A 21,815-nucleotide genomic window follows, 5' to 3' on the forward strand; every position below is an offset into this window, starting at 1 on the left:
GTGCAGTTTTGCTTGTGTATAAGTACATCTTGTGCGCGGCTTTTGGAAATATAACCAATAACAATGATGTAAACAGTCCTTCAAACATTACCTTCAGTTATTATTTTTCGTTTTAATCATTGCTTATAGCAGTTTTGTTTTTGTTGAACCACAAAATCATTGTAAATCAAGAAGGCCTTTAGGTGTTCCTTAAGGAAGCAATAGGGATTTGGTTTTCCATCAGTAAATTCACAGATTTTGGCGCCATGGACTTGGTAAGGCTGGTAAGTATTTGGTTTAAATGTGTTGTGATGACTTAAAATCTTATGGAGTCGGTACTCACTTTTGCAGTGACATTCAAAAGTTTTTTTTTTATAACGAGGAACACCCCCCACCCCCACCCTTGGCCCCACGACCACCCTGCCTTACGCAACCAACCTCTAAAAGCTAAGAACACACCCATGCACCAGTGGGGATTGATCAGTGACCATTCAAAAGTTGTTTGCAGTTTTTGGTTGCTGCCTAACTCATCGCCACTAGGGATGAAAATGGATGGGATCGGGATCAACTAAATACAGAGGAAGATCGGTACCGAATCAGCCAAAATTTATAAAAGTTTCATACTGGATCCGATCTGTTTCCATATCTAATCCCCCACTTTATTTATTTTTTTCGATAGGCCCCACTTACTTTATTTGACTAGACAAGGGTAGGGGTGTCAACGGGTCCAGTTTGGTTTCAGACCCAGTGAAACCAGGCACCTGGACCCGATTTTTGGGTATAGTATCGGGTCTAGACCTGAGTCTAATCGGAGCCACCATAAGAGAACTATACAAGGACCCTATAAGAACTGCATGAACCAGACCTGGGCCATACCCAGTAAAATATTATTTTTTTTTATCATTTTTACATTGAAAAATTGCAGGTCTTAATCGAGACTCAGTCGGGCCTGGGTCTGGTATAAAATTTCGCAAACTATACCTGGCTCCATGTATTAATTCAACCAGTGTTGTGAGAGGCGTACGCCTCAGAGGCGAGGCGCACGCTCAAGGTACTGAGGCGTTGCTGTGATGCGCCCCTCATCAACCTCCGACCAGTTGTGACCACCGACCACCGGAGTTGCTGTGCTGCAGCTGCTGCTCAGTCTTCTCCGACCACCAGACGACCGGCATATCCCTCGCTTCCATACCAGCTGGGCGGGTGCTCCTTCTCTTACTGCCTTCCCTCCCACCGCTTCACTTCCATTCCAGTTGTGAGAGGCGTACGCCTCAGAGGCGAAGCGCAGGCTCAACGCCTCGCTTCGCCTCATCGCATTTAACAACCTTGAATCCAACTGGACCTGGGTCTTAATCAGGTATTCTTACTTATCACCATACCCGGACCTGGGTCTTAATCAGGTGTCACATTCTGTTTGATATGTAATATTTTTTAATTATTTTTAAGCTGATTCAGAGCGATTCACTTGAGTATGGGTATCGATCGATTCACCTGAATTGTTGGCCAAACGATACAGGGCCGATACTGATACTGACAACCACGGCTCTCCCCTTCTTCTTTCCTTCTAGTCGGCCCAAGCATTGAATTTTCTCTACTCTGTTACAGCAACCCCACATGCTGCCCAGCTCTAAATTTTGCCATGTCAAGAGCATGGCTAGCTAGAGATTTCCATGGGGGGAGTTTATCCTTGGGGCAAGTAAGGCTGGGTGACTGAAGTTTTACCTCTTTGACAGGTAGGCCCATTAAGTGACCTTGCTTTTGGTGAGGGTTAAATTATATATATATATATATATATATATATATATATATAGAGAGAGAGAGAGAGAGAGAGAGAGAGACTAAATGATTCTTATTAAATGGGTTTTTCTGTTCTTTTTTAGGTGTTTTGTTTTACAGTTTCCACCACATAAATGTGTTGCATGATCGATTTACGAGGAATCTACACTTGGATCATGTGTGTTTGATGAAAAAAAAATGATATTTGGAATCAAATTTACAAAGATTTTGGATCGTTGATTTTTGACCTTTATAAAAACCCACCAATGTGTTGGAATCAAACACTTCAAGGGCTGATTCCTATAAAATCAAGTACATATATCACATCTGTACAGTCGAAATTCAAAAATAAAACAAAAACAAAAAAAGAAGAAAAAACCCACCTGTCCCACTGGCACCTCCTCATTAGCTTATACATATATAACCCTCACACGATGGACAGCCTGTGCTCTCCCACCTGTCCCACTGGCACAACTTGCTACATCTGAAACCAATTAGTAGCGCCAAGAGTCATACTATATTTGCCCATCTTCACTTCCCGTTTCCCCTCTTTTTGTGCCAAGTCTCCTCAAGTCCTACCTAGGGCTGGTAACACATTGTGTTAGGGCTCTTATCATTTAGAATTGAACCCACCTTGGACTCGAGCTCGGACTCGTGTTTCCTCAAGCCAAGCTTGAGCCAGAGCCAGATGAATCAATCTTGAGCCGGCTCATGTAAAACCATTTTCATTTTATAACCAAGTTGCAAGTGGTGGGAATCTAACCATGAGCATCTGCAATACCTGATACACGGACCACTTATACAAACGTGCTTTTTGTGTCGAAAGTGCACCTTTATTTTATATATCCTTTTTATAAGCTTTTATGAGTCGAGAGTGGTGGGAATCTAAACGGCTCGCGGCTCATTTATACTAGCTCGTGGCTCAGCTCACCATCTATACAACCGAATCATGAACAAGTCTCCAACAAACCAAACCGAGTCCAGCCATGAGCTATTCAGTTCGTTAAACAGCCCTATAGTCCTACCCCTCTTAAATGGCTTCAGAGAGAAAGTTTTGGCTGTTTGCTTGATCGAAACTCATATAGAGGTATTATTTGTATCTTACTGACTACAAGAAATAAAGTGTCAGTAGATGTTATTTTTATGGGCGCTATTTTAGTGCCAGTAAAAACATTATTTTAGTGATGCACTTTTAGTGCCAATAAAAATCACATTTATTGGCATATTTTAGTGTCAGTAAAAAATATATTTATTGGCACACTTTTAACGCCAGTAAAAAAACACATTTATTGGTACACTTTTAGCACCAGTAAAAACTGTTTATTGACATTAATTTAGTCTCAATAAAAACTTTTTATTGGTGCTAAATTATCGTTAATAATGACTTTTAATATATTTTTAATAATTATCATATTTATTAAAAATATTTTTTTTTGTATAACCATACATTCATCCCTATATAACATATATTCATCTCTATATAAGCATATATTCATCCTTGTATAAACATATATTATCCTCGTATAAACATTTTTTCTCCTTGTATGAACATACATTCATATATATTATTCAACCCTGCATATGCATACATTCATGTACATATATTTTATTTTGTATATACACATCCCTCTGTAAACATACATTCATATACATTATTCAACCTTATATAAGTATAACATTTACATACATTCATATGCAGTAACTTCAGCCTATAAACAACGATGCATAAACACAACATTCACATACATTCAGACCTTTAACATTCACATATTCAACTTGGCAAAAAAACACAATATTTTATAAATACTTATCTTCCTTCAACCTTTCATAACTCCAACATTCACATTTTCAACTATGCAAAAACACAACATTTAACACATATATTCACATACATCTGTCTTTCTTCAACCCTCAAATAACTCCAACATTCACATATTCTACTATTCAAAAAACACAATATTTTACCCGTACATTCATCTTCCTTTAACCTTATATAACTTCTAACCTTACATAAATGACAACAACAAAATTCAAACTTATAAGCATAACATTTTCAGTAGACATTTAAGCTTAAAAGCTTATAAGATCTGTTTTATACGTTTTTGTTTTTTTAAAAGGTAAGCTGGGTCAGACCCCTACCAGTTATAGAAGCGTTACCATTGGGATTCAAACTTACAACGTCCAACACAAGGTAGCAGAGCCCCCGTTGGTGTATTTTATACTTGTTTACATGTAAACGCCACCCCTTCCTCTCGTGGCAAATAAAATTGCCATTTTGCCTTTTTATACTAATGAAGTAGTTTCTCACGTATTGCAAATAAAACAGATGTCAATGGCTAGTTTATCTGACCGAATCATAGTCACTGCAAGAATATTATCTTGTTTTTTTCAAACACAAGAAGACTTAATCAAATGTAATTACTGATTTTTTTTAAAGAAAGTGACTGAAAATGATCTAGTCGTCTGTAATATGCCATAAGCTAGCTAGAAATCTATTTCCAATTTGCAATTTTCTACTTTTCATTTGACCACACAATGAAAAAGAAAGTTCATTTTGACTTGACCAAGTCCCAGGCTACGGGTCAAGTGATCCACAACCGATTCATTGGTTATATTCAATCCTCACCGCCCATCTGGCTCGATAGAGATGTCTGTAGGCCCTACTCTCACAGTTCCTAAGTGAGATGCATGGTTCTCGAGTGAGATGTGTGGTGAGGAATGAATATAACTAATGAAACGGCTATATATATACAATATGCCCTGATCTGCCATTGAAAGGTGAATAAACTTTTATTGTCAATTCAGTGAAGGGCTGAGGGGACTACCGATATTAATGGTCCAAAATAATATACCGTGTGCAGTGCAGGTGCTACTGCAGCAAAATAGGGCTAAAAGGTTCATGGACAATAACGTAGATGGCTCTCGCTTTTATTGGAAAAACCGTTGGCTAACCGCAAGTTAAAGAATATAACGAAAATGTCCAATTTACTTTTCACTTGCCTCTTCTGTTCCTTATCGCTTACAACTTTAAGCGTCTGATTTTTCAGGCGACAACTTACATGGTGTCTGAATTTTCCATGCCATAATTTACATGGTGTCTGATTTTTCTAGGCGATAACTGACATGGCACCTGATCTTTTCAGGTGACAATTACATGACCAAGGCACCTGTTTTGTTAGGCGACATAAGAGTAAAACTGTCAAAAAATTTAAGTGGTCATGCTTGACATATTTTGAATAGTAGATTGGCCATGTCTGACATATTTCTCTAGTCTCAGCCAAAACAATGAGTTGTGCTAAAAGTGAGTACCATCTACCTCATTTCTTAAAAAGGTTTATTTGTGGCATCATAAGGCAGTAAAGCTAGTTTATCTTCACTATAGTTTAGCCTTTTTTGTTTGAAAGGTAAGCTGGGGTTAGGCAGACCCCTACCAGTTATACAACTATACCATTGGGTTTTGAACCTGCAACATTACAAGGTGACATGCACTAGCTGCTCCTACCAGACAAGCGGAGCCCCCGTTGGCAGAGACGGACCTACATTATGAAGGGTCAAGAATTAACTTGCATTATATAAAGTTTTCTTTGCTGGTAGAGATAAGCAAATAATTTCTATGTGAGTGCAGACATTAAAATTTGTTTATTCAGCATAATTAACTAATATAATTAAATATAATAAAACAACAATTGGATGAATGAGATGCAACTGCTTTTGCATGGGGTAGGTAGTTTATGTGCCATCTTCTTCTTCTTGTAACAGGCACCTCTTTTTTCTTAATAATGTGTTAACACCATGATCTCCAAATGAGGCCCTATTTTTTTTTCATTGTACATAAAAATAGGAGCCTCCAAATGAGTTGAAGAGAAAAGAAGATAAACTATAGAACTTGCAGTGGTGTAGAAAGAATGGTAATAAAAATTGTACACACAAACATACATCTCACATAAACATATACCTAATATATGACTAACACAGCCGATTAACTAACTGCATTCAAATGATACAAAGTTGCCAGCTACATGGATATTTGCACATAGGTGAAAAATAATGAGAAATTTTTGCAACAGGAATAGAGATGACGCCATCATAATAGCATCATTCTAGCTACACGCAAATCCATCTGATACTGATATAGAAAGGAGGCAATTATTCACCAAAAGAAGTAAAACTGCCACAAGAAGACCTTGGACAATAAACCATTGACAATATCATCTAACAAACTGGATCAACAAGACTATACCAAATCTGTAACTTACACCACTGGCAGCAGCATCTACAAAACTTAATCAATAAGAAGATGCCAAATCTATAACTTTACCTTATTGTTTCAACAAAAACTTTGACTTCTTGGTGAACAAACTCCCATTTCTCTTGGGCAGTCTAAGAAATGTTGTGGCAGAAAAAATGTGATAGCATAAAAAGCTCTTGGGTCAAGCATGACAGAAAAAGTAAAATAAACCCACAAGAATACACATTAAACTACAGAACCATACTGCAAAAGCTTGGATCGGTAAGTCTTTGCGGATGTTTGGCAAATTGGTGGGAACTTCAATAACTGGCATTTGAAACATTTTCAAAAATTCCCTCTCCTGCAAGCATATGTAACAAAAAATGACCACATGCAGAGTTTAAACAAGAGCCATCAAAACAATTACAGAAATAAGCATAGGAATTGGCCTACTTCTGTCTTAGCAGTTCCCGTCATTCCTGATAACTTAAGATAAAGCTTAAACAACGATTGGTATGTAATTTGTTCCACAACAACCGAATCTGCCTACAATATAATGATGATAATGTAGATAACCATGAGCGAACTATTTACCATAGTGAAGTTGCCAAACAGCTAGTTGATAACCACGTTACTTGAATTTCAAGGCCTTCCTTAGCCTCTACAGCCTGATGAATGCCTTCAGACCATCTTCTTTTCTCTTCAACTCATTTGGAGGCTCCAAATGAAGCCTCAAAATGAGGCCACCAAAATAGGAGGCCCTAGGCGGTGGCCTCAAATCTCAAAGAGGGTGGTTTTCGTCCAACTTTCAATTGCTAGTTCTATTGGTTCTACAGTGCAGCCTAACTTATCAACAATGCACATAATTTGTTGGTTTAATATCTAAGTTTCATTGGCAATCTTGTTGAATCATTACCCAATTGCGTTTGATCATCCATTTTGGTCAAATAGGTCATGAAATAAGATTGGCAAACCAATATTACTAAAATTTGTTTTTCAAGCTCATGACTTTTTTAATGGAAAAAAACTCTTAATTGATTCATTAATTGGTCCATTTTGAAATCACATTGTTAGCCTGTTAAACATATCGCGCACTAATAAAAATACATTAAAATTTCATTTTTTCAGATTGACGGAAGACTTGTATCAGCATAGCTTTTTCAGAGTCAACGATGTTCTTTCTTTTTTTCCTCTTGAAACATAAAGAAGATTTAAAAAGAAAATTTATGAACTCATGGCGATTTTTTTTTTTTTTTTAAAGGCTAGCTGGGGTTAGGCCGACACCTACCCGATTTCATTAATAAAAAATTGATAGTGTGCTACGTGTCTTCCTGCGAAGGGAATCAGTCTTGGGAATGGTCTTTTCATGATTTGCTTATCTCCCCTTTAGCCAAATTAGCTAAGTACTTAGTGAGTTTGAATCAGGGTTACCGGAAGTGCCGTGTCACACGGTGAAACGTGAAATGTGGTGTTTCTGAAATGTGTAAGGAACGCACAAAAAAATTGAGAACCTCGCTTTTTCTTATATTTTTATTTTTTTGTGTTTTTTCCTTACTTTTTTCTCGTTTTCTCCTCACTTTCTCTCACTTCTTAAGTCGCTTTCGAGATAATTTCTGGTTTGCTTATAAGTCCATCCATGCTTTTCACTTCATAAAATTTTAATAGTGCCTTGCTTCCTACTTTTGCTTCTTCAACTGACAACTCTGATTTGAATTACACTTTGGTTTTTGTATAATACATCTATCGAGGAACTTCTGTTCAAGACCCCTCAGAGATCTGATTTTAGAGACTAAGTCAATCCTGCCACTCTCAATGATAACCTTTGCATTACATTTCATTCTCTCTCTCTCATAGAGCCTTTAGAGAAGCATCCTGCCTCTACAAAAGCGAAACTCATGGCCAATTAATGTTTATTTGATGTGTTTCTTTCAGTTTCAGGTAACATCGTTAAGAAAATGTCTATTTTAAGATATTGGCATATAAAGATTATTGAAGAATGCATTTATAATTTAAGCATTTGAGTCTCTTTCTCTCTCTCTCACTGAATTGATGGTGTGCATCATGTTTTTCTCTGAATTTTCAGAAACGCTTTGATTGTCATAGGTGTGGTTCTTCTTTCCTTGCTCATCGTCATCCGCTTTGGAAGCGAAGGCGAACAAATGTTCCTCACCACCATTCAACCAGGAAGTCTCTTGACTCTTGCGATTCTTCTGTGTTGGGGAGCCACTTCGCCCGTCAGAGTTCTAAGCGGCCTCCATGACGTACTTCTTTTTCGCCATGGGTGCAAATTGGAGATATTCAGGAGCCAAAAATTTCTTTTCATGTCATCAAGATCGGGACTATTTGGGTCTCAGTCCGGTTATCTTATGCTCTGCCTAGGCAGTTCACCGAAAAATCATTTTCGACTACAGTTTCGGCTATATCGTCTCCATCTCAAGCGTATGTTGCCAAACCCAGCACGTCTGTTCGACTTCTCGTATCTCACTTTCAAAAGCCATCGAATGTGCTATTGGGAGGCCCTGAGAAATCTATCGCAGTTAATTTTGATTATTATTCTACTGGTGATAAGTCCATCATTATTCCTCATGCTCATGCCCATCATGGTTTCTCTATCAGTGACTCTGTGTTTTACATGACTAGCGCCCCTTTCCAAGGTGGATTGGCGGCTCGGTTGGACAGTCATGCAAAAGGTAGGAAAAGGTCGATTTCACCCTTGTCTTTCATTATTTTTTCAATCAGGCATTTTGATTATATGGTGGTTCACATTATGACATTTAATGCTCGTTTCTTTGATGCTCACAAATGCATGATTATTGGCCTATCGGTTCCTTTTCCTTTCATACTGGCTGCCACGGAGGCCACTACTACTGCATCTGTCGTCATTGATTCCGTGTGTAGTTCTTGGAGGTGTGTATCTCTCCCAAGTGTGGCTCTCTTTTCCTCTCCACCACTTCTTCGGCAATGCCCCCTTTATCGCCTTTGGGTGTTGAGGTTGAAAAGGCAACCCAGATGCTTGATATCTCTCTCTCCTTGTTGCAGTTGCTTCATATAACTGTTGATATGGTATCTACCATTTCAGTAGTCTCTACTATCCTATGTGCCTCTCTAGGTCCTTCACTTGGTGTTGTCTTCGGTCTGAGGGGTGATTCTTTCAGTTCTTCGAGGGCTACTAAGCGTGTGGGGGTTGTTCGGTACTAGCACGTTAGCAGGTAGTAGAAGTAGGATGAGCAACCCACTCAATGTTACGACTTTCGATGGCAGGTCTCCATGAAGGTCGATGAGGCCACACACTCCCTAGATTTTTCCTGATTGTATGTCATGAAGTCTCTTTGTTGGAATATCAGGAGGTTGAATTGACTCGCTAAGCGTATGTTTCTGGCTAATTGGGTTAGACAGAAGAAGCCTAACCTGATTATTATTTGTGAAACTAAGATGGATGACGTTTCTAATTCTATTGTTTGTGGTATATGGAGGAGTGTTGACTATGTTTTTAAGTCTGCGGTCAGTCTTGTCGGTGGTATCCTTATTTTGGAGAAGCAATCTTTAAATATTTTTCAACTGGACATAGGTCTTTTTTCATTATCGGTTGCCTTCACTTTGCAATACAGTGGCAGGAGAGTTGTGGTCACTGTTGTGTATGGCCCAAATCATACCGTCATGAGGCCTGCTTTCTAGAACGACTTAAATAGGATCGTCTTCTCAAACGAGGAGTACCATTTTCTTATGGGGGACTTTAATTGCCTTTTGTCTACTCAAGATTCTAATAACCTCGTTCTTCCCAATCCATCTATGCAAGGTTTTCAAGATTTTGTTCATCAACATCATCTTTACCCAATTTCTTTTATCGGGGAGCGTTTCTCTTGGTCGAATAGACGGATTTGCCCATGCTGCAAAGTTCTTGACAAGGTTTTTGTCACTCTAAATCGGTTGGATCTAATTCTCGATGTCAAGTGCGTCTAGCTAGCTCCTTCTATCTTGGACCATGGTCAGTTAATCACTCTTTCAGGTGATGGTTTTAAATTCGCCAGGAGTTTTGTGTTTGAACAATGGTGGCTCCAGGAGCCAGACTTTCACACGATTATTTTGAACTCTTGGAACAAGCTCTCCAATGAGCAGTGGGCGGCTATCCGGTGTCATGAGAAGTTGTCTCGTCTCGCTAAGGATATCAAAGCGTGATTCCATAATTGAGATGTGGTTAAATTTTAGCAAATGGCTACTTGAGAGCAAGAGATTACAGCGTTGTATCAAAGTATGTCTTTCTCGGAGTCTCTATCTTATTTGGACCTACAGAGTTTGCAGGCCAGATCTATTGAGTTATCAACACTTTATAAGAACTAGAGGGTTAAGAAGGAAATTAGATGAAAGCAGCGGGCAAGTTTGAAATGGCTTGCAGCTGGACACAGTAATACTACATTTTTTGACTCATATGCTTCTCATCATCATAGGAAAAATATCGTCCCATCAATCGCCATTGGGCGTGTTTCATACTTTAATCAACACGTTATTTTAGCTGTCACTCAGTATTTTAAAGATTTATATTCTGTTTCACTTACTGCGAAAGGTGTTATTGGTCTTGTTTCTGTTGGTTTGATTCAGCAAGATCAAGCCAGAACTATGCAAATGAAGTTCTCTGGAGATGAGATTTTTAGGGCCATCAAAGGTTTGTCGGGGTGGAAAGCTCCAGATTCTGATGGGTTTCATGTGGATTTCTTCAAAAAATTTTGGTCTTGTGTGAAGTCTGAAGTTATTAACATGTTTGATGAGTTCTATCGCAACTCCAGATTGCTTATTCAAACGCACTTGGCAATTATTTCTTTAATTCCGAAAGATGATGTTGTCATTGATATCTCTAGGTTTCGCCCGATTTCTGTTATGAGTGCTCTTTATCAGATGATCGTCAAGGTGTTGGCTAATAGGTTGAAGGTCGTGGCTCACCAAATATTTTTGAACTCTCAGTTTGCCTTTATCCACAACAAGTGGATTCACCATTCATTCATCTTGGCCTCTGAAGTCATTCACTCCTTACACCTTAGTGGTCAGCCCTATTTTTCTCTTAAATTAAATTTTCATAAAGCCTTTGATTTTGTACATTGGCCTTTCTTATTTCAAATGTTATCCAATTTTGGCATTGGTCGTCATTTTTCTGAGTGAGTGAGGAAATTGGTTTCTAATGCTCATGCCATGATTAAGATTAACGACATTAGAGGTAGCCATATCAAGTTGAGGCATGGATTAAGGCAAGGCTGCCATCTCTCACCTTTGCTATTCAATGCTATTACTGAGGGTCTCATGGTGTTGCTCAAACGTGCTGCAAAGAAGCGCCTAATAGATCCTTTAGATGTTTCAGATTTCTCGGACCATATTCTTATTTATGTTGATGATATGATTGTTTTTGGGCGAGCAAACGTGCAACAAATGCTTAGATTCAAGCTTATTCCCAAGTTCTTTCTTTCTCTTTCTGGGCTTTCCCTAAATGATAGCAAATGTTCTCTTACTATATTCAATGTTGGGTCTTCTATGCTTGCAGCGGGTCAATGAATTTTTAATTGTGCAATCTTTGAGTTGTCAATGATGTATTTGGACCTATCGTTACAAGTGAAGTGCCTCTCTTTCACTGCTTGGGCTCCAACTATTCAAAAGTAAAAAACAAACTTTTTCGTGATAGACGTCTTATCTCTCCATCGTTGGCAGTCTGACTTTAATCAGATATGTTCTTTCTTCTATTCCTGAATTCTTCATGTCAATGTTCGTGATGCCTGTGGGTGTGGAGAAGCAGATTTATTGTTTAATGGCAGATTTTCTTTAGTCTGGGTGTCAAATTCAGAGTAAGCGCCATTTGGTTGGTTGGCGAACGATGGTGTTACCTAGGCGTATGGCTGACTTAGGTGTTTTTTGCTCCAAGACAGAAGAATATTGCTCTTGTGGCCAAGCAATGTCGGATGGCCCATCAATCAGGTTCTCCAGGCTTGGTTCGTAAAGAGCTCATTCAAACTCGTAAAATATGCTTGGCAAGTCTAACACAAACATCAGGTAGGTGTTCAACTTCTCTCTGCTCCTATAAGCTTTAATTTGTTACACTACAGAACCAGTCAAATCGAGATGAGCTCGATATGTCTGAAATCAAACCCCATTGTTTACAGCTTTGAGACAATTTATTTTTGTTGTAAACAAGCAAGCTCGAGCTCAGCTCTTTTAGCTCAGGCCCGTTGGGAGCTCAAAGTCAACTCGACTCACCACCAGAGCTTGAACACCTTAAGGGCCTGTTTGAAATCTGTAGCTGGGATGGGCATTTACGGTGTTTATGCATTTGAAGACCATGATTTAGTGTTACAAAGGAGAAAGGGCCTCACTTCCATCCCAAATGCATAAACGCCCATCCTAGCGCCGAGATTCCAAACAGGACCACCAAGGTAGTTTGACCAAGATTTTACTTCGGGATCACCAAATGCATAAACGCCCATCCCAGCACCCAGATTCCAAACAAGTCCTAAGTTCGCGTCATTTCGTCTTGTTTACCAGCTCTACTTGCAAAGATCTTATGGGGACGTTTTTCAACAGACTTTGGTCAACTTATCAAACTCGAACCTAGGGCAAGAAATTTGTGCAAATTGGTTCAAGTTGGACTGGGTGGCATTTTTCTTTACACGGCATAATTAATTGTCATAAGGTTATAGTTGACCTAAATACAGTTTTATTTGAAGAAAGTAATCACAGACGTCTATGAAATTCAGGAAAACGTGTATGTCAGCTTTAATTTGCAGAATGTAACGATAAATTGTGTCGGCAGTTAAGAATGTGATGGCTTGATGGCTACAGCTAGGGCATGTTCGGCCTAGGCTGGTTTACTAGTGGATTAAGCTCGTGGCTTGGCTCGTGTTCGTGTTTAGATGAGCTCGGCTCGTCCCTGAATGCGAGCTGGCTCATGCAAAAACATTTCATGTTATTTATACATAGTATATATATTTTTATATATTATACTTGAAAATATATATAACTTTTTATAAATTACACTTAATAGTCCATATTTTATGTATATATTTTTTATTCATCCTTCTTTTTTATATATATTTTATGCATTATTTCTTTTTTATATTACACAAAATATATATTATTCATAAATATACATGTATATATTATTTATACATAGTACTATCGAGTTCAGTTGAGCTGAACACCTTGTGTTCAGGCTAGACTCATTTAAGCTAAATGAGCTGCTCGTGGCTTGGCTCACCTAATATACGAACCGATCATGAACGAGATCGTGATGAGCTGCTCTGTTCGTTTACCAGCCCTAGCTACAGCCTGCCCAGATCTCAATTTTAACTCCTACTCTTCCCCTTTTTTTTTTCCAGATAGGCAAGTTAAGGTTTGGCAGATCCTTACAAGCTCACTAATTCAAAATTCATAAAAATAGTTGGTTGAAATTATATTTTAAGAATATTTTTAGGAGGAAAAACTTGTGAATGCGAATCTTTTGCATTGAGGTTTTAGTAACTGGGTTGGTATACCCAACCTGAACTGATCTTTTGAAACGATTAGATCTTTGTGGATGTATGGGTTCGGGTCGGATCTAAAATTTAGACTTGTTTAAAAAATGGGTATAGACTCAAAACTGTTTTTATACCCAAACCAAAATAATTCAATGAAATATGTAGCCAAACCGACCCAAGTCTGGCTTGTACTGAAACCTGTTCCATACCCAACACAGTGAAGCTGTTTTTAACCCAACTCGTCAAACAAATTGATTTTTGATCCAATACCTGAACCTTGTTTATACCAAAACCCGTTTCATGCCCTATTTGCTACTTATTTATGTATATAGATATTATTAGCATTAGAACAAACAATTATTCTGGTATTCCCCTTGGACAAATCAAGATTAATCAAGACAAAAATTGGTCAATCTCAGCGGGTAAACTACTTCCTAAATCATGATTAATTGACAATATAGCAAATCATGATTAATCAATAACATGTAACATTAATAACTACAAAAGACTAATTTTTAAAAATATAATAAAGAAAAAGTTATCTCAAAGTGGCTCTCCAAACACGTTAACATCCTAATTATATAATAAAATATTATCAAAATTGACCTACGTACCGATGATCACATAGCAAAATTGCACTACCCTTAAATATTATATCATTAATCATATTTTCATAAAAAAAGCTCCACTTGAAGGGTACACAGAGTACACTTTTATTGACAAATTAGGAATATTCCTAAATTCTTTTCAATATTTTTTTTGATATATTATTATTATTTTTGGATAAACGAGCTGGGGGTTAGGCAGACCCCGACCAGCACAACAAATAAACATTAAAAACAATCATGTTGATTTCCTATAAATAGGTAGGCAACCTTAATTTGACGGATTCTACCAACATGTTTCGGAACTTAAAAAGAAAAAAGTACTTTAAGTTTCATAGCTAGATAAAAAAACTAAAAGCTCCAAAGGGGTTTGGCGTAGTTAGAATGGGACCTAGGCTGCTAGGCAAGTGGTCTAGGTTCAAATCCCATGGGTGTCACCCCTTGTGCAAGCCGTGGTGACTCCCTTGGGGCAAGAGGTATTCTCATAGAGTGGTGACTCCAATAAATTGTTTTTAAAGGGTATGTTTGGTGGCTTGTTCAATATTGGAAGCAAGGAACGAACGAAAGAAAACACACAAAAGAACGCAGGTTTTGTCTATTTTGTGACAACTATACTCCATCAAACATTTGTTTTGACCTTCATGGAAGTTGTGTTTCTTATGTCCAATGTTTGTTTTACGTTGTGCAGACAGCATGAACAGACATAGATGGGTCAGATAATTTTGTTTTGGATTATAGGACTCGGTCTACCCAATCATATGAGTGTTTTAACATCTTTATTATGGATTATAACTTTAGATATAGATCTAAGATTGAATCTAAAAATTAAAAAATATTTAAAATTTAGGTCATTTGAGAAAAAATAATCTAATTATGAAAGTTTTTCAAAAAATTATTAAACCTTAAAATGCAAAAAAATAACATAAATAAACCCAAAACACTAAACTATAAGAAAAATAAATCATAAAATCAAAGAAACCATAAATAAATTATAAAATTAAATATAAAAAGCCCTAATTCAAACCCTAATAAAATTAAATATAAAAGATTGATTAAAAAATATTAATAAAAAAAGTCATAATCAAATTAAATATCTAAAACCCTAATTAAAGATATTTGATTCGAAGCTAATCAATCAAAATCAAAGAAAAAAAAACCCTAATCAATGAAAATAAAAGAAAAAAACATAATCAAAGAAAAACAATCCTAAGAACAAAGAAGAAGACTGATTTCCATGCATCAAGAAGAAAAACCTTCTACCCGATTTTTGTGTTGCTCAACATCATTACCCCGTCCTTGTTCTCAGTGTAACAGGGGTGGAACGATGTTTGTCACTAAATAAGGATGTGGCGGACAACATTCCATGCATCTGCCGCATCGAATGGTTAATTATTAGCATCCATGTTCTTGGTGGTCGCAACCTTGCATGATGCGTAGGACACAACCAAACAAGCCCATAGGGTGTGTTTCATTGCTTGTCCAAGATTTAACAAAATAATAGAATATAATAGACATAGCACATATTTTGTCTATTAAGTAACAACTTTATTACATCTAGCATTTGTTTTGGTCAAACAAGAAGTTGTGTCCAACGTTTGCTTTTTATGTTGTGCAGGCGACTTAGATACAAATGGACAATGGACAATGGGTTTGATAACTTTATCTTGGATCGTACAATTTAACATGTTTATTATGAATTTAGCTCATGATATAGATCTTAGATTGGATCTAGATATCAAAAAAGTATTTTAAATATGGGTAATTTGCCAAAAACTAAAAATCGAAATGTTTTTTATATAAATACTTTAATTGGTGTCATATTAGATATAATTATGAAAGTTTATATAAAATTATAGACTTTAGCTCTGAATATGGATCACAAACTAAATCTAAGTACCAAAAAATGTTTAACTTTTGGATAATTTGAGGAAAAATAAGAATTCATATTTTTTATATATAAATACAAAAATTATAAATAAATTCTAAAACCAAATGCAAGAAAATAATTCATAAATAAACCCCCAAACCCTAAAATACAAGAAAAATAAACCATAAAAACAAAGAATCTATAAAATTAAATATAAAATACCCTAATTCAAATCCTAATAAAAGAAAATAAAAAAAAACAGTCCCAATAAAATACAAGAAAAATCCTAATCAAATTAAGTATAAAAAGCGCTAATAAAAAAAAATGTGATTCAAAGCTCTACTCAAAGAAAAAAAACTTAATCAAATAAAAGAAAATACCTAAATAAACTATAAAAAACTTGAATTTAAGAAATTTGACTCAAAGCTATAATAAAAAGATCCTAATCAAATAAAAGTAAATATCAAAAGCCTTAAGTAAAATATTTGATTCAAAGTCTTAATCCTAGAAAATAAAAAAAAAACTTAACCAAATTAAATATAATAAGCTCTAATTAAAAAAATTTAATTCAAAACCCTAATAAAAAACTATTTAGATCTTTAATTAAAACTTTAATAAAAAATTATTTATTTAGAATTGTAATTAAAAGTCTAATTAAAATCCTAATCAACCTACAACTGGAGAAGAGATGGAGAAAAAGTAGAAAGAGATGATATCCACACCGCACGTAACAGTCGTCAGTAAACCCTATAGTCTATACGATGGACAAGGTCATCATTCCTCAAAAAGGCTACTTAAGTCATTTTTTGAATTAATAGTGGACCCCACACGGCCACACCCATCAAAGTCCTTGAGTGTGCATCTTACAATCGCCGCGTGTTAGACTTCTTCCATCCCTTCCCCTTCCTTCTCCCGCCTACAATGCCTCCTCCTCTCCCACTTTTTAATTAATAATTTTCCCCGCCAATTTAAAAAATACGAAAAAAAAACAAAAGGAAAATTTTAAGATATAATAAATAAATAAATTCACTCTCAACGGCTCTCTATGGACAGCTAGAGAGAGCGAGAGGAAACAATCTTAATCTTTATTTATTTAATTTTTTTTTTCAAAAAAGCACGTAAAGTTTAGGCATTAATAAAGAAATAAATTTATTCCATTTGTTTAACTTTTGCCGTGTCTCCCACTTTCCCTTCCTTGTCTATTTCTTCCTCTGCATCCGCCATTCCTCCCTCCCAACACCAAATCTCTGCCTTGTTCGCGTTTGCTGACAGGAGAAAAGGAACTTTCCTCGAGAATTCCTTCCCCGGGAAACCCTTTCCCCGGTTCCCGTTTTCCCTCCCCTCCTTCTCATGCCGACTCTGCTATTTATTCCCCGGAATCCTTCTCCCGGAAACCGACGCTCGCGTTCTGAGTGTTAGCGGTTTTCGGCAGCAGAAGAGAGACCGGTGATGCTGTACAGATTGGTGGGTTTTGGTTCAGGGTAGGAAAAAGGGGGAAAAAATGAAGAAGGGGAAGGCGGATCAGTCGTCGCCGCTGGTGCGGAGGCGTGCACTCTTCGCGTTTCTCTGCGCCGGTGCCGCGTACCTGCTCTTCTTGAGCTTACTGGAGGTGCCCTTCCTGTGGCGGAGCGGCTTCACGGACGCCGGAGGTGAGGCCGAGGTCGACGGCCGCCGGTTTCTCCGGCAAGGGATGGAGGAGGCGCTGTGGAGGAGCGAGGAGGATCGCGAGAAGAAGGAGGCGCCCTCCAGGCCGATGTTGGTGCCACTTAGGGTTTCGTCGGCACCGGCGTCTGCTGCGGCCAATCGGTCGTCGCGCGGGCGCAGGATGAGGAAGTTCCCGATCGTGTCGAGGCTGGTCCTCGTTGTAGAAAGGAGTAATTCTTCTTCTTCCTCGTCGTCGGCGGGTTCTGGGCGGTTCTCCGAGCTCCAGAAATCGGCGATGGATGCGTGGGAATTGGGGGGAAAGGTGTGGAAGGAAATGGAGTCGAGCAGGAGCGTGGCCGACGTTGGGGAGAAGAACAATTCCCGCGTCGCGGCAGTGGAATCGTGCCCGAATTCAATCACGTTGACGGCGTCGGAGTTCTCGCAGAGGGGAGGGATCATGGACCTCCCTTGTGGGCTGACGCTCGGTTCGCATATCACGCTCGTGGGCAAGCCTCACACCGCTCACACCGAGTACAACCCGAAGATTTCGTCTTTGAGTGAGGGAGAGCAATCCGTGCTCGTCTCTCAGTTCATAATGGAGCTCCTGGGGCTCAAGACGGTCGATGGAGAGGACCCGCCGAGAATCCTGCATTTCAATCCAAGATTGAAGGGAGATTGGAGTCAGAGGCCGGTCATAGAGCAGAATACTTGCTACAGGATGCAGTGGGGATCCGCTGTTCGTTGCGAGGGATGGAAATCACGAGCAAATGAGGAAACTGGTAAGATTTCTGATCCCCACTGTACTTTTTCCCATTCTCTAAATGCTTCTTTTGATTGGTTCTTCTGTTTTTTTTGTTGGGAAGATCAATTTAGAACTAGAAAGTGGTAATCTTGAAATATATTGGGTCGCACGACTCGCACTGTCATCCCTGTTTTTCCAACTGAATTTGAAAACTGGGAAATGGTTGATGGTATTCTATACAATTCATGGTCCTATTGCCTTGAGGATTTGTTGGGGAGATTTGCATATTTTCATTGCCTGTTTGCTGCATAATTTGAGTCTTGCATTCATTGTCTTTCTGATGAAGATTTGTTATTAATTTTTTCTTTTTTTTACATAAATTTGGTTATTGAAGTCAGAAAATTTGCTGTAATTCATTCATGATTTTCCAGTCTAGTTCTTCATCTAAAGAGGCTCTATATGAACTTGACTATTGAGATTAGCCTGGAACTAGAACATCTGCAGTAATTCATTCATGGTCTTGGCAATTTAGTTCCTTTGTATTTTCTTTTTCTTTATCTAAAGCGTCGCCTTTCTGTTCATAGTGTTGAGATAACAGTGTTCTGATTGCTGCTCTTTTCTGTGCATGAATATAGTTGATGGCCTTGTAAAGTGCGAGAAGTGGATCCGAGATGACGGTGACCACTCAGAGGAATCGAAGACTATGTGGTGGTTGAACCGGTTGATAGGACGAACAAAGAAGGTTACCTTTGATTGGCCTTTCCCATTTGTGGAGGATAAGTTGTTTGTCCTCACGCTTAGTGCTGGTTTAGAAGGCTACCATGTCATAATCGATGGGAGACATGTAACGTCCTTCCCCTATCGCACTGTAAGTGATACTGATCAATCAAATGTTAGACATCCCTTTTGTTGCCTTGGCCTGAATTTTTTGAAAGCTGATTGTCTGATGGTGCTTTGGTTCCTTGCATTTGGAAAAACAAATACAGGGGTTTGTTCTCGAGGATGCCACTGGATTGTCAGTAAGTGGAGATGTTGAAGTTAATTCGGTGTTTGCAGCATCTTTGCCCACTTCTCATCCTAGCTTTGCACCACAGAGGCATCTTGAAATGTCAAACAGGTGGAAAGCCCCCCCTCTACCCAATGTTCGGGTGGAACTCTTCATTGGAATCTTGTCTGCAGGTAACCATTTTGCTGAGCGCATGGCTGTTAGGAAGTCCTGGATGCAGTCCAAACTGATTAAATCTTCAAAGGTGGTAGCGCGTTTCTTTGTCGCACTGGTAAGATTCTATGATTCTATCTTCTTTTTCATTACTTGTTAGGAAGATTTTGTTATTCATTCATTTTGGGAAACATTGTTCATTTTAATCTTCATTGTGGGCAGCACGGAAGAAAGGAAGTAAATATGGAGCTTAAGAAGGAAGCAGAGTTCTTTGGTGATATCATAATTGTGCCATTCATGGATAGCTACGATCTTGTAGTTTTGAAGACTGTTGCCATATGCGAGTATGGGGTGAGTGGTTAAGGTGTTTGGGGTGCTTGCGTTTTTCTTTGATGCTTTTTGAGATGTATACTGATTTTACTAACCAGCATTTTCATGCACAGGTGCGTGTTTTATCAGCTAAAAACATCATGAAATGTGACGATGACACATTTGTTCGATTGAACTCGGTGATGAATGTGATAAAGAAGACTCCAGCAAATAAAAGCCTGTATGTGGGGAACATAAATTACTATCATAAGCCACTGCGCTCTGGTAAATGGGCTGTAACATATGAGGTATGTCTTTTAAGACTGATATTCATTGTGAGTTTCCTTCCATTCTTGAAGATAGTGTGTGATATCTCTCCTGTTTTTTGTCAGAATGTTGATCCGTGGAATATTAGTGTTTACATTTCCATGTTCATAATATTAGTACGACGTGCTCCTTTTTGAGTTTCAAATTCTAATTGGGGGGATATATTCCACTCTCATTTCATTCACTGATTGTTTACGTTTTGCGATCTTTCGTGGCACAACTGTATAAGCCTGCTTGAGCGACTTTCACTCTGTTATCGTTAACCTTTGTTCTTAGGCACTTGCCAAAGCTCGGAATGAATTCAATGGATTCATAGCTGATGCTAGAATTTTGGAAAGTCACGTCTCTCTGAAATGTCCCAAGTCCAAGTTGGATATGTTACAGTGCTCCTTGTTATGGTCTCCTCGACTCTGGCGTCTATAGCAAACCTATATGGTGTATAAGAAACATAAAATCTTAATTAATGACACTATAATTAGAAAAATGACTCTCTAAGATGTTTTGCCATAACTTCTGTTGCTGTACGTTTCAGGAATGGCCCGAGGAGGACTATCCACCATATGCAAATGGCCCAGGATATGTAGTATCTTCTGATATTGCTGAGTTTGTGGTATCAGAGTTTGAGAAGCGCACATTAAGGGTAAGCACCAATATCTAGACTCTCCCTTCATGACTACATCTTCCACAAAACATGCTAATGATGGCAAAAACAAATCAATAATGCAGCTGTTTAAGATGGAGGACGTGAGCATGGGCATGTGGGTTGAACAGTTCAATGCCTCGAGGTCGGTTCAGTACCTTCATGAGTGGAAGTTTTATCAGTTTGGATGCATGGATGATTACATAACTGCCCACTACCAGTCACCTAGGCAGATGATGTGCATGTGGGATAAGCTACAGAGGGGAAGAGCAGAGTGCTGCAATGCGAGATGATGCTCATGGGCTAAGTGAGTGTTGCGAGTTTTGGTGCTCTGAACGAGAGTATGTTTCTGCGGGGGCGCGTGCTGGAGTTGGGTGGTTTTCTTTGTTGTTTGAAGCACTGCGACCCACCATACAGACGGCTGCCCGCCTTATTCATTTATTTATTCTTTTTTCCTCCTCTATTCCTGTCATTCTTAGAGGGGGCCACACACAGGTTCAGCACGCCATGGGACGCAATTGCTTATTACCCATGTATACTGTGGTTGTATGAGAATTCCAGTGGGTTGGAATACGACAACAGTGGCTCAGCGCTCCCAGTTTTAATTAAAAAGTAGTTTTTGTCGAACTGGTCAGCTTGGTTAGTGTGTGTGTGTATATATATATATATATATAGAGAGAGAGAGAGAGAGAGAGAGAGAGATGCTACGGTGCTCTTTGTACCTACTCTCGCGTAATAGAAATCAGGGTTGTAGGTTGTTTCTTCTCAACTAAACCTAATTGGATGTACATAGTTTATTTGATAGGAATCATGCTTTGGATCATGTTTTTTTACATAAAAGTTGGATTTTTTAAGTCATAAAATTTTGATACAGATTTGATTTTTAAAGGTCTTACAAAACATACATATATGCTGTAATCATATGATTCAAAACTTGTTTTCTATTAAATAATGCTCATAGATCATATCTACAAGGTCTGATCAACTAAAAAAGTTTAAGAAAATTGATAATCTAAAGCTTCTGTTAGTGAGAGTAGCTACCCCGGGAGGAT

General features: G+C 38.2%; 1 protein-coding gene across 1 annotated transcript; it reads left to right on the forward strand.

Moving 5' to 3' along the window:
* Positions 1–17,101: 17,101 nt before the first annotated feature.
* Positions 17,102–21,387, forward strand: LOC149846696 (hydroxyproline O-galactosyltransferase GALT6-like). Its single transcript, XM_089996501.1, has 7 exons — positions 17,102–18,365; positions 18,964–19,196; positions 19,315–19,605; positions 19,710–19,838; positions 19,931–20,104; positions 20,656–20,763; positions 20,850–21,387. The coding sequence occupies exons 1-7, from the start codon at positions 17,444–17,446 to the stop codon at positions 21,054–21,056; spliced, it is 2,064 nt and encodes a 687-aa protein (XP_089852627.1). The 5' UTR covers positions 17,102–17,443; the 3' UTR covers positions 21,057–21,387.
* The last annotated feature ends 428 nt before the right edge of the window (positions 21,388–21,815 follow it).

Source organism: Nuphar pumila, chromosome 2 (genome assembly GCF_984573655.1).
Source record: "Nuphar pumila chromosome 2, dmNupPumi1.hap1.1, whole genome shotgun sequence".
Lineage (NCBI taxonomy): Eukaryota > Viridiplantae > Streptophyta > Magnoliopsida > Nymphaeales > Nymphaeaceae > Nuphar > Nuphar pumila.

Bases quoted from the DNA above. Each gene is read 5' to 3' on its own strand.
- LOC149846696 (XM_089996501.1), top strand. From the start codon at position 17,444: ATGAAGAAGGGGAAGGCGGATCAGTCGTCGCCGCTGGTGCGGAGGCGT. The intron at 19,197-19,314 runs GTAAGTGATACT...AAACAAATACAG, and splicing joins CGTCCTTCCCCTATCGCACT to GGGTTTGTTCTCGAGGATGC. The intron at 19,839-19,930 runs GTGAGTGGTTAA...TTTCATGCACAG, and splicing joins TTGCCATATGCGAGTATGGG to GTGCGTGTTTTATCAGCTAA.